Source organism: Hippopotamus amphibius, chromosome 3 (genome assembly GCF_030028045.1).
Source record: "Hippopotamus amphibius kiboko isolate mHipAmp2 chromosome 3, mHipAmp2.hap2, whole genome shotgun sequence".
Taxonomy (NCBI): domain Eukaryota; kingdom Metazoa; phylum Chordata; class Mammalia; order Artiodactyla; family Hippopotamidae; genus Hippopotamus; species Hippopotamus amphibius.
This window is the reverse complement of record NC_080188.1, coordinates 171,202,115-171,215,136: the sequence shown is the minus strand read 5'-3', so window position 1 is coordinate 171,215,136 and position 13,022 is coordinate 171,202,115. Positions and strand designations below refer to the sequence as shown.

Genomic DNA, 13,022 nt, shown 5'->3' with positions numbered 1-13,022 from the left:
ATGACCTGCCCAGGCCTCCTCACCTGGAGAGAAACATTGAATCTTCTTACCCTGATTATCACATGGTGGAGTCTTCTCTAATTTTCTGTCCTTTGGATCTAGTATTGAGTCAGAAGTGAAGGAAATATCATCTTGCACGCTTGTTATCTCAAGATACTACAGAACATACACCTCAGGTGGGTGGCATGAAAAGCAGCAGCCCCACAGCAGAAACTCATCTTTTGGGACACTGCAGTAAACGTCACAAAAGACAGGCTGGAGCTAAGACAGTCACTTGGGTAGATGCTCTGGAGCAGGGTGCAGCCCATTCCACTGCCCTGAAATCCACCCGTGCCCACCCAAGTCATACAGGAGGGCAAAGGATGGTAGTGAAGCTCTGGCTGTAACAGAGCTGCAACAAAGCAGGTAACTGTTACTCCAGGCACTGCTGGCTTGATAAAAAAAAGCTAGCCTTGTATTATATTTTTAAAAGTCTGATAGCTGGAAAACTGGAACTCTATCCAAAGAATATAAATATTCTGACTGTTAAGAGTGGGAAAATTTCAGAACCAGCCTAATGCCTCTCCTCTCTGACCAGTGAGGCTGACAGCAAGTTCCCTGTGTTGTCCCGTGGAAGGTACAGGCAGCCTAAAGGCTGCCTTTCCCTGTTTCTCTCCTGCTCCCACATATCCCAGGCTGAAGCAAGCATTTACAAAAAAACTGAGCTACTGGCTTGACAGAAGCTAAGACAGAGATACAGACAGCTGGAGTCTATTAATACATAAGAAGAAACTTATGTCCAGAGACACTTACCTAAAGACGACTGGTCATAACAGATGCTTGGAGCACAGAGATGGCCCCCACATCCAGGTAGAACAAGTTAATGCAAGCAAGATGATGAAACCCCAAAATCATCAAGAGTAAAAATGTAGACAACCCTGTCAGCTCAATGTGAACTCCTGCAGGGAGTCTGATAGTAATGATGACATCAGTAGCAAAAATGGAAGGGAGCAGGCGAGGTCCGAATGCAGTACAGCTACAACTCAGAAGTGGCCACCAATGCAATTTACTCTTGAGTATTTGTATAACTTAATAGGTGAGTTATGTTCAGCTGCTCCTCTTAGGGGAAAAAAAAAAACCAACAACAGAAAAACCCATGGACGATGAATGTCAAGCTCATCTATAACTGGTAGGAAATCCTAGAAAAGTAATTCCCAAAGTGCACTGGTTCTACAGCCATCCCATCTGTGCCCACACCACCCGCCACCCCAAAAAAAGGAAAACAAAAACTATACAGGACGTAGGTTAAAAAAGACACTGTCAACATGAACAGGTAGCGAGTCTGCTCCCACCACATTTAGGGCACTAAATGGCTGAGCGCGTGGTGGATGAATGTTCAAGGATGAAAGGGCCTCACTTTTCTCGAGTCAAGGTCCCTGGAAGAGCTTCTTTGTCCTGGAGTACGTGTCACTATTTTTTAAAGATCATAATTAAACCAGAAAGTTGGTCCCTAATTTTCTGAAGTTATTCAGCACTGAGCTACAGTTTGAGCGAAACACTTACGACACCTGCACATACTCACTTAGCAGTTTCACATTTATAAATGTGATAAATTTCAGAGCTGACTGTTTATATATCACCATTTTCAGGTCCCCCACAGGCAAAAGCTTCTAAGTCAATCAACATCTAATTAACTGTCTTAACTTCTCAATAGACATTAATAATACAGCTTTATAGTTACATTACACTTGATAATGTTCTCAAAGTGCTTTCATATACATCACCTTATAGTTATTAAAGTGATATGGAACAATAAAGTTTTGTGGGTTTTTTTTTTTTAAGAAAAAGGAATGTAGGACTATGTTTTTTAAAACTTGTTATTTCTTTATCACAAAGTGCAGACTGCTGCGTCGCTAAGGTCTGTCCAAAAGAATGACCCCATATAATTCTTTAAATTACTGCGTCCTACTGAATGCCTGCTGTGCTAGTGTTGCCATCACTCAACATGCAAGTCCCTTAAGGTCAGAGGGTGCCAGGAACATGTGCTTTAGAAAGTGCAGCACCATGCAGACTGATTGTCCATCTGAGCCACATTTTTTTTTCTGCAGTGTCTCACAAGGCAACAGGAATGGTGGAAAGACTCCACAACGAGAAAGTGAATAAGACCCGAACCCTAGCCTTGGCTCTGCCACTAATTAACAGCCCTGAGATAATGGGCAAGTAACTTAACCATCCTCTACTTCCAATTTCGTAAGCTGTAAAGAAAAGAGTTGGGGTACTGCTAGTGTTCACACAGTGCCGGGTGTCTGAAACACCTGCAGAGATTCTTGGAACACACACTGGCTGAGACCCAACCCCACAGGGATTTCTGATCTGGGGCGAGGCCAACGCATCATGGCTTTTTGTTGCTGTTGTTTTTAAACCCCAGGAAATTCTGTTGCACATCCTTGGCTAAGACTCACTGGATTAAGCGTTAATAATAACAGTAGTAGTAGTTAACATTCGTGGAGTACTCATTACATGCTGGGCACGCAAGCTAAGCGTCTTACACACATTACCTCATTTAATCCTCACAACAACCCTGAGGTAGTTACTATTATTGTCCCTGTTTTCCAACGAGGAAACTGAGGCCCAGGAAGGTTAAGTGACTTGCCTTCTAGACTGGCTTTAGAGTTTGAGCTCTTAATCACTATCTAAACTGTATCCTTTAAGCTCAAAAGCTCCATGATTTTGTTAAATAAATATGGGTGATGCCTTAGCAAAGTCAGCATTTTATTAACTGGGCACTATTTTACTAGCTAACTTTCAACTGAATTGTAAAGAAATTCTAACGTAAACCCCGTAATTCAGCTAAAAAAGGGTCTCCACTCTAATAACCTCTATGTACAGAGGTCATGTGGAAAAACACTGAATAAATTTCTCAGGGCCAATTTTTTTTTTTAAGGCTATATCTCTGAAAATCACAATGGAGATCTGTAGGAAAATATACACATTTTAATTTTACACAAAGCCTTTTAAGAAAATACTTCACATAAAGCACAATCAAGGTGTATTCTACACAACACTGCATTTTAAGGTAGTAAATCTAAACTGAAATCATATTATCTGTACATGAAAATATTCAAGCTGTGGTAACCCCAAAGGTACACATACATATAACCACTTTAGAAAGTTTTCAACACCTTGTAGAAGGGCTTTTACTCCTGCTATCTGCTTTGTTTTTAAGCTGGATAGAATTAAACTACATTTTTAGTTTCTAAAAGTAGTTTTCTGTTTTGAATTCAAACATTTAAATTTACCTATGGTTATGTTTAAAATCTGGTCCTTTTCAAGTAGAAAAAGGAAAAAACCTAAGTTATACTTCTGTGGGAAGTTGACAGTGCCTCTTTAACCTGAACCCTGAGCCCTCAACTCCTGAAGTTATACAGCTAAAGCATCACGCAGATGGGGTGTGCTACAACAGTCAATGCTCCTCTTGACAGTGCTGAGGAAAAATCCATTCAATTCCTGAACGTGCTGAGCACCTACTGCGGGCAAGACAGAGCCAGGTGCTGCCCCTGAGTAAGACCCAGCCCCCACCCTCAAAGACTGTTCTCCGGTAAGAAAACCAGGGAGCTTAAATACACTCAGTAGTGTTCCTCCAAGGCTTATTTTCAGAGCTCTCAGGGAAAGAGCCCTTGCTTTAAAAAAAAAAAAAAAAAAACCCTGAAAAACAATTATAATCCCTCAACTTGCATCCACATTGACAGGGATAAACTTAAAAAGCAGCATAATAATATTCCAAGGTTTTAGCTTTCCCTGTCCCACCCTTAAAAGGCTAACTGCTAAAACGATTTCAAGTTTATGGAAATATATGATGAAGGAGAGTGGCAAAGAAGGTGGGAGGAGGACTGCTGGTTTTTAAATCCAAGTTAAAGAGAACTCTTCCACAACCATTACAAGGAGATTAGCCAGATCACTAGTTGTCTGTGCTCCATCTGTAGGTAACAGACAGACAGGGATCACCCAACCCCTCAAAGGAGTAATCAGTACTGTTTCCTCCCTTCTTATCCTTCTCTTGGCCTGGGACTCCTCTGGAACACCCATGGTAAGAATCAATTCCTTTCTTTCTAATGAAAACTAAGTTTCCTCCTTGGCCAAAGATGCCAAACTCTGTCCAAAACACTTTTTCCCCCTTAGTATTCTAGCCCAATTAGTGTAATCTCGGCAGTTTTCATTATCTGCTACTGAGCACAGAAGAGAATGCTAAACTTGTATTCATATATAACAATACTGCACTAAAGAGCTTTCCAGAGAGGCTCTCAAAGGGATAACTATACACTTATTTGCAAAACACCCTTGAGAACAAGTATTATTACCTCCATTTAACAGATTAAGAGATAGGACTATGGCCTGACTGTGGATCGATGACAGAGCTAGGAAGAAAACTCACTGTTCATCAGTGTCCATTTTCTATCTTCCTAAGTTACTATTCCTTTGGGAGGAAAAAATAATGTATTTTTTAATATTGTGTTCTCCTTGGAGGCAGGAATGGAGGGGACATAAAGTTTTAAAAAGAGAATGAAGTAGTCACTGGAATTAGACCTGATATCGAGAGTATTAATATCTAACTGATTTGGTTCCAAATTAAGAAGTGATCCTAATTAACTTCCATAATAATAACTGAATAGGGAAAGAAAAGGAATCAGTAGGCTTCTGGGATCTAATTGGTGTCCCCCCAAAATGACCTGCTCCTTCAACCATGCATTCTTAAAATAGAGGTGAAATGATAAAATAAATATCAAAGAATATTCCCAATATGAGCTTTACAAACAAACACAACTGGCAGAGGGAGTATGTGAGAGGATAAAAGCATGTGAGAATAATTTAGGGTGATTCCTCTGAAATCCACAGAGTGAGAGAATGCTTCTCCCTACTCTCTACCTAGATTGGGTCTAAGGTGATAGAGAAGGGGAAAGGTACAGAGAAAGAGGCATTAGGACCAAGCCAGCCTCTCCTCTCAGTCACAGGCCTCTGGGCAGACCACTGGGTTTCAAGAAGACACTCTTTCCCTGGCATTTTAGTTGATAAAGAAACATAGCTGCTCAAGTCCTTGGCCAGTACGTCAGTATGCAGGAACACTGTATCAGAAAAGGATTCATCTGTGAGACCTGTACATGACTATTATTTTCAATAATGTTCAATGTTGGTTAATGCCCTGAAAGCTGCCAGGAAGCGGCAGAAAAGAACCACCAAAAAGACCCCTATGCTTATGGTTTACAAATAGGCACCAACAAGCAGAAATCCAATCCTGATCCATTAGGAAATAATATACTACACTGGGAGAAGTGGCTTCTGCTAAGCAATGTAAGATTTTAGGAGGTTTCAATCTCCCTTAATATACTTCCTAGCATTCTTTACCTCCTGTACCAATTAATACACCAATGGAAAACAGGACAGGAGCATACAGATAGGGCCACATTTCCCAGATTTGCATCTAGACATCTGATTTGCAGTTCTTACTACTGCAGCAGTGACCTTGTGGAAGCAAGGCTAACAGCAGCTTCCAACAGCCTTGAACAAAATTTCTCTTGGCACATTCCCAGCTTTCTTCTGTCCCACCCAATAAGTTAGATAAGATGGAGCATAATCACTGTTAGGGCTTACTGAAGCGCCAAGTCAGTTCCCTTCCATGTGGTGCAGAATGAGTGCCACAGCCAACGCACTGTCTGGGCACAGTCCCTGCGGCCTTGCTGGAGTGGCCCTGTCTAACCAGCTCACATCACTCCAGGTGAGAACAGGCTGGATTTGGTTCTTCATGGCACGACATATACATGTTCCCTGATGTTCCAGTGCAGCTTCCAGTCTGGTCCACAACTGTCCTGCCCCCATCTATTTTCCCTCTGCTATGGGTTTTGCTTCTTGTTATTTTTGAGATGAACCTGTAAACGCGAAAACTCAGAGATCTGAGGTACTTCACAGAAACACACTCAAGTATCAGTCTTCCATTTTTTGAAATGAGAACACAGGAAAACAAGTCCCATTCCCTCTCCCCTCAGAAACGTGTGCATCTTCCCACCCGGCTAACAGTGGCTACCTCTGCACCACATCACTGATTTCCTGTACACATGACAGTAAGTTGTTAAGGACAGGGTTTGCCCCAGGCACACCAGCAGCTGCAGAAGACACCTGCAGCTCCTGCAGGCTGAGTTCCAGTTTGCTTACAGCCTCACGGAAGGCAAATTTGTTGCGAGTTTGGGGGATGCAGTCCACATAGCCTGAGCAGTAGTCGAGCAGCTGGTGTCCAGTGTCCACCAGCTGGCTGTTGGGCACAGGTTCCGTGATTGCACTGGACAGTAGGTCAGCACATTCCAGCAGGGCCTCCTTGCTGATTCTGTCGGCTGAGATTTTCTCAGCCGCCTGTTTGGTTTTTCTCAGAGCCACTTTAGTACCCGCTGTGCCATTGGCCATTTTGGCTGGCGAGATGGAAGATGTGGGCAGAGGCACTTGAGGTGGAGGCATTACAGGCCTCCCAGCTTTTGCACTGACAGGCACTGCCCCTGGAGCCGCCTTTTTCCCTCCCTCCTGTGTTTCTGACGTGGCCTGTCCTGCAGTCGGGGCAGGCGGCTCTTCTGCGGAGTCTGAGCACATGGACGGATGCTGCAGTAGTCTCATCACTGGCGGTGGGGGTGGGGCACACTTTGGTTTTACCCGGCGGGGTCGGTCCTTGTCTCCAGAGGAAGTGACCTGATGCTCAGATAAGAGCTTGAATTTATTCCCCTGAGAGTCTGTGCCAATGAGTTGCACATCAGCTGGCGTGTGCTTCAGAGTGGGTGAGATCAGGACTGGCACTTTGTGGTTGTGAGTGGTTGGGAGGACGGCCGCAGCCTTGGCTGGAGAAGACCAGCCTGTCTGCTCGCCATCCTCTGGGACCCCAGCCATGCCAAGTCGTGCCCCACCATTCCTCTCTTTGCTCTTGGGGGCAGCTGCCACTCCAGCCACTCCCACCCCTGGAGAATCCTTCTCTGTAATGGCTGGATCCCCAGAAGAGGTTCTGAGAGGAAGAGCGGTGGCTCCTCTGGGCAAAAGTTTGGCTTTTGGTCTCTCCCTGGTCGGAGCAGCACCTTCCTCTGATTTTTTTGAAAGTGTGTCATTGGCCCTATCCACATTCTCTTCTGGCTGAGAAGAGGTGGACACTGTCCTTTCCAGCTGGAGTTTGGACCTCTGGCAGTTCCTGGGAAGGGTCATTGCCATCCTATCCTGCTCTGGAAGCCCTGAGGACATGGAAGATGTAGAGTTTGACCTTGGAAAAGGCTTGGAAGTGTCATCACTGGCTGTGGGTTTACCTGCTCGTAAGCCCAGTGTCTTTTTGATTAAGCGTGGTGTAAAGAAGCCTGTGATGCCAGACCACCCACCCCCAGCAGTGCCACTGCCCCCACCCCCACTACCGTCGTCATGACAGAGGTTCCTCTGTGCAAAGCTACCCCCATAGCACTTGGGTGGCACCAGATTCGCCTCTTGCTGGGCAGGAGTGAAAGAGAACCCATCAGCATGCTGTAGAGAAGCAACAGATGAGAAGTTACCCGTGAGTTCATATTTCTTGTGGGGTTGATTCTCCATTTCTCGGAAGGAGCTGCTGCGTTTGGGGGGTGTGGGAGCATTTCTCTTCTTCATGAAGGAGCTGAAGAATCCTCCCTTCCTATCTCTGGTGAAGCATGTCTCTTTGGCATCTTCCAAGAGGCTGCTGGGTGACTTGTCTCTTTGCTTTCGAGGCAGTGCTGGGGACCCACTGGGGGCCTGCGCACTTCTAATGAACCCTGAGAAAAAACAGCCAATCAGTAATGTGAAAAATAAGAAGTGACTCATTTGAGTTACTAAGGCTGAACTGTAAGAGTGCTATTGGCATCTATTAAATGTCAGGTGTTAGCAGGACTCAGAGGAAACTAACAAACACATTATCATTTCACACTACTGTTCCAGATGCGATATGGGATATAGATGGAAAGAAATAACCTGCTGGTTTTTACTTTGGCATTCATGTTTTCTCTAGAAACTACAGCACAACCTGGCCTCATCTATCAGACTCAAAGAAGAAATTTTTGCCAGAACTATAAAGAGAGTCTATTTGGGAATCAGGAGTTTAGGAAATGGAGTTAGAGGCAGAGCTGTATGCTGGACGAACAGACCAGGACTACTAACACTGGCAACGCAGAACCAAGGACTAGAGTGGTAAATAAAACAGATGCCAGCCACACTTTCCTCAGGGAAGATGGGCAGGAAAGCAGAAATAAAACACCACACCCCATGGCTCTTTAACCAAGGCAGCTCGACTCTACCTGCCTAGAAACACATACCTGGTGCTGAACTGGAAGCAGAATTTTCTGCGGCATCTTGTGCCCCTTCGATATTCTCCTTGTTCTCCCCTTGCTTCTTCAGCGTCCGGGTCTTGGAAGGAAGTATAGGTAATCGGGGCAGAAACGGAACAACAGATGAGGAGGAGGCAGCTCTCCCAAGCTCTTCAGCTACCTCTGTGAGGAAGACAAGGCGAACGATAAAAAGAACAATTTCATGACCAAAAAAAAAAAATAGGGAGTTTTTCCTTTCAGAAAAGGCATACCACTGAGAAGAACTGAAGAACGGAGTACTAAAATACGTAAGTGGAGTCAGAGTATATACTCTTCGTGTCTGGCTTCTTTTGCTCAGTATTCTATCTATAGATTCACCCATGTTACTGCACGTGGCAGGAGTTTTTCTTGTTGCTATGTATTTGTTCAAAAGTGTGAAAACACCAAAATTCATTCATTCTCTTCTTGATGAATATTTAAGCTGTTTCCAGTTTTTGGCTATTATGAATACACTGCTAGGAACATCCTATTGGGTTGGCCAAAAAGTTCGTTTGGGTCTTTGGCTACTATGTGTCTTTGGTTTCACAATGCTATGCACGTCTGCTGGGTATGGGAGCAGGACTGGTGAGTCACAGGGAACACATAAATTCAGCTTTGTTGGGTCTTGCCAAACTACCTTCCCAAACCGGCTGTACCAATCTACATCCCCACTAACTTGTAGGAAAGTTCTGGTTACTGTGCATGCTTACCAAAGTTTGATGTTAGCTTTTTTTTGTTTTGAGTTTCAATTTTAGCCATTCTGGGATAGGTGTGTAGTGGCCATCTCATTGTTTTATTTTGTACTTCTCTGATGATGGGTGATTTCATATGCTCATTGGCCATTTGAATATCCTTGTTTACTAAGTGCTTGTTCAGAGGTTGAACAAAGCAAACAAATGTCTGCAGATATTTTTATTTTCAGGTTGTGCCTTGCGAAAAAGGAGGGTAGATACAGTCCACTCCATTTCTTGCCAATGAAGCAAATGAGGCTCCTGAAAATGTGTTCACTCCATTAGTAAGCCTCAGCTGATTAAAAGCAGCCATGGGTTTTGTGGCTTTTACTAATAAGGCAGACATACTTTGCTATTCACTCCTGAACAAAAATGAAGTATGGATCAATCAAATTGTTAATTTTTGTAATTAATTTACAACTTTTTTTGGTAATTATTTTTCAAAATTGGGCTCCCATAAGCGTGGGTACCTGGCACATAACCCAAGCCACGCCAATGAGATTCCTTTCTTATACAGTAGCTGCAAGACAGACATGAGGATACTGATAGCTGTGTTCTATGCCACTTGGAGGATCTGGAAGGTGAAATTAACACAGAAACAAAAGTAAAGAGATATTGGGTGGGAGAAGGTGTGGGAAGGAGGAAAAGAGAAAAGGGAAGGCAGCCTGAGGCTATTTGAGTCATGGCTTCAAGTGATCCTGAGGTTAGCGTCATCCCTGCTTTTCCATGGTTTGGTTATGAGGCAATAAATCTCCCTCTTATTAAGAAAAGTCTGAGTTAAGTTTCTTTCACTTACAACTAATATACATCCTTTTAAGGTAAGAACTGTGTCTTATCTCGATGTCCTCAGACCTAGTATAGTGCTTACCACAGATTAAATACTTAATAAAATGTGAGTTAAATAATGTTAAAATTTTTGCTTAGCAATTTTGAATTGAAATTAGCTTTGAAAATTGATAAGGGTTGCTTTTCTAAAAGGATGTAATACTTTCAAGAGAAGTAGAAATATTTAGCTAAGGATTCAACAGAAGTTAAACATTTACACAGAAGTACCAAAGAAATGGACCCGATTCTTTGACCAATATTCACAACTTCTACCACTATGACTCTATAGGATATAAAGCGACAAAGGAAAGAAGAGTGCTGTGATGGGCAGCTGCTCGATCTGGCCCCAAGGGCGAACTATGCCCTCCCAAACCTGCAGAAGTTCCATGTATCAAAGGACGAGGATGGAAAATACTTTTCATTAAACTTTGGTGTTGTACTTTTTCCTTTCATCCTACCTAGACATGATAAATCACTAAGCAGACAAAAATCAACTTGCCTGATTTCCCCTTTTAACGTTTTTAACTTAAATAGTAAGTTCTCTGTTCAATTATGAAGGAAAAGAAAAATCTGAGAAATATGTATACAATTCTGGAACTACAGCAAAATGTCTGATAGGCAAGTATAACTAAGAATTCTGTGTTTTTAGCTCTCTAGGAATAGTCCCTCTCTCTTTATAACAAGTAAGTTTATTGTTTGATTTTTGCAGATAATTTTAAAGAGACATTATACACAGAAGTAGGAAACTTCCTGTGTGTGTCCATACACTTGTTTTTTAGATAAGAAAAAGATTCTCACTGTTCATAGCTTAACATTCTCATTCTAAACTCCTTTCTGTGTCAATATACTTAAGAATATCATTTTAACTAATTATATGGATATAATAATTAGCACACTAAATATTTAAATTGTTCTTAATTTTTCAATATTATAAACTACACTCTGATGTACCATCCTTACAGCTAAATCTTTGTTCATACTCTTAATTATTTCCTTAAGATCTATTTCCAGAAATGTAATTTCTGGATATTGCTTTTATGACTTGGTTCTGCCTTGTAGGTATGGTTCTGAGATTTGAAATATTTTTCATTCTCATTTTTCCCGTATCATGTTAATGCTTAACCACTGAACTTGAACTTATTCTCTTCCTGAAAAGACTGAATTTCTAATTAAAATATTTTAATATTAAAAATGAGCTAGAGATACAAAGATACATTTTAAAATAGAAAAAAAAAAAAAAAGGCAAGCAAGTAATAAAGGCTAGGAATTAATTCAATATCCTAAAATGGAATCCAAACTTATAAGAATCTATCATTTTTGAAATGTTATTATCATCCCCAGCACTTAGAAGTAGCCATGCCCAACAGTAAATCACCAGATTCTCACCTTCTGAAATACTGGAGTCATGGAACATGGTTTCAAAAGCTTGATGTGTTTCAGCAAAAGAGGGCCTGTCGGCAGGGCTCCACTTCCAGCCTATGTAACAAAAGAATAGTAATAAAAGCTTCTTGCATGACTTAAATATTCAGGGACACACCTGATGGTGAGTTCCATGTATTAGGACACGTGTTTGTTAAAGCAGAGTCACAGCAAGTTCGCAATGATAGTGAGGAAGCTGTTTCTTAGTTCCAGACTCTGAGGTTTGATGAACTCACTTCCTAGGACCAGTCCTTCTATGTAGCCTCAGCTCCTATTCCCTCTGCTATAGGGATGCAGAGATGGTTTAGAAAATGGCAAGTTTTCTCCCATTGGAAAAATGAAAAGTAGTAAAACCTGTCTTCAAACTCACTATTATAAATAATCAGTTGTACACATTCAGAAACACAACAGTATATCAGAAAGGGGGAGCTCGGAATTCACATTTAACAAAGGGCAGTAGGCAATGCCAACGCTCAATGAGAAAATAACAAGACATACTCAAACACACAGCAGTTTAATTCACTACTCACCTTCCTACTTTCTCATCTTTAAGAAATCAGATGCTTTCGTTTATTCATCACAGAAGTCACTTTCATGCATGCTCCACAGTCTTTAACAATCATTTCACGTCGCTGAAAGAAGCCCTCCCCTACCTAATCTCCAAGTCCAGTTTCTTATTATCCTAGTATACATGCAAATAGTTTGGGGAAATTGAATATTTGGGCCATGGACAATGATTCTTAGGATTCCAATAAGACTGAATGGTAGAACTACAATATCTCAACTGGCTGATCAATGACCAACTCTATGTCATGAGGTTGGACACAACATTGAGAGGAAAAATGTTTTCAATTTTGTTAATCATCCTGAATTGCTAACTTGAATCTTCAAAATTAAAATATGCAAAAATACTCACATGCTCTCATAAGTTCATACACCTTAGGGGGACATCCTTCAGGCTGTTCCATTCGATATCCTTTTTCCAGTAGATCATAGACCTGAGACAGGTCAATACCTGGATATGGTGACATTCCATATGTAGCAATTTCCCACAAAAGCACCCCAAAAGCTGCAAAAGTGATGAAAAAAGAGAGCTTTATACTTCCTCTGACTTATTATTTATTTTATACCATTAGGTGACTTCTCTTTCAAATTCTGGGTAACATTCACACTGTTACAACATTAGTATACATTTATAATTCTAACAACATGACTTGTTCTTCTAAGAACAAGTGTATCTTCCACAGAAACACTTCACTGAAGGAATAGTTCACTTTAAAGACTGTTTTCTTTAAATTTCCCAATTTTTATTTGGATTTCCTTTACTACAATGAGGGAGAATAAACTATGACTGTATAAGAAGTCTGGGGAATAATCAATCTATTCTTAGAGCAATTTATGATCTTTTTAATGAATTTCACAATCTTTAAGTCAGCTAATACTAGAGGAATAATATAAAAATGGACTCATTTAAAATCAGATAAAATTCACACATGAAAAAAGAATCTGCTTGATTTTATCACAGGTTATTTCTTAGTTTGAGATTTCTGGTAAAACATGACCTAGAATCCTCAACTATTTCTACTGGCCCACAATCCAAACTTCCAGACTTGTTCTGTCCCCCGAGTCTCTACTAAATCATATTTCTTTTCAGGGCAGCAGAAACAATATCAGTTACAAGGACAAATTCTAGATGAAACTTCAT

The 13,022-nt window shown here is 41.4% G+C and overlaps 1 protein-coding gene across 4 annotated transcripts in view; it reads right to left on the bottom strand.

Moving 5' to 3' along the window:
• Positions 1 to 1,262: 1,262 nt before the first annotated feature.
• ABL2 (ABL proto-oncogene 2, non-receptor tyrosine kinase) overlaps positions 1,263 to 13,022 on the bottom strand; it is a 126,720-nt gene continuing 114,960 nt past the window's right edge. For 2 of the 4 annotated variants that reach the window (XM_057726316.1, XM_057726317.1), the window contains 5 exons: positions 12,234 to 12,386; positions 11,285 to 11,374; positions 8,313 to 8,486; positions 7,542 to 7,775; positions 1,263 to 7,232 (listed from right to left, as the gene is read on the bottom strand). In XM_057726316.1, the coding sequence (XP_057582299.1) occupies positions 6,052 to 7,232; positions 7,542 to 7,775; positions 8,313 to 8,486; positions 11,285 to 11,374; positions 12,234 to 12,386 (1,832 nt within the window). In that variant the 3' untranslated portion in view covers positions 1,263 to 6,051. Of the gene's footprint in view, positions 7,776 to 8,312; positions 8,487 to 11,284; positions 11,375 to 12,233; positions 12,387 to 13,022 lie in introns of all 4 variants that reach the window. The other 2 variants (XM_057726313.1, XM_057726315.1) reach the window with 1 other exon arrangement.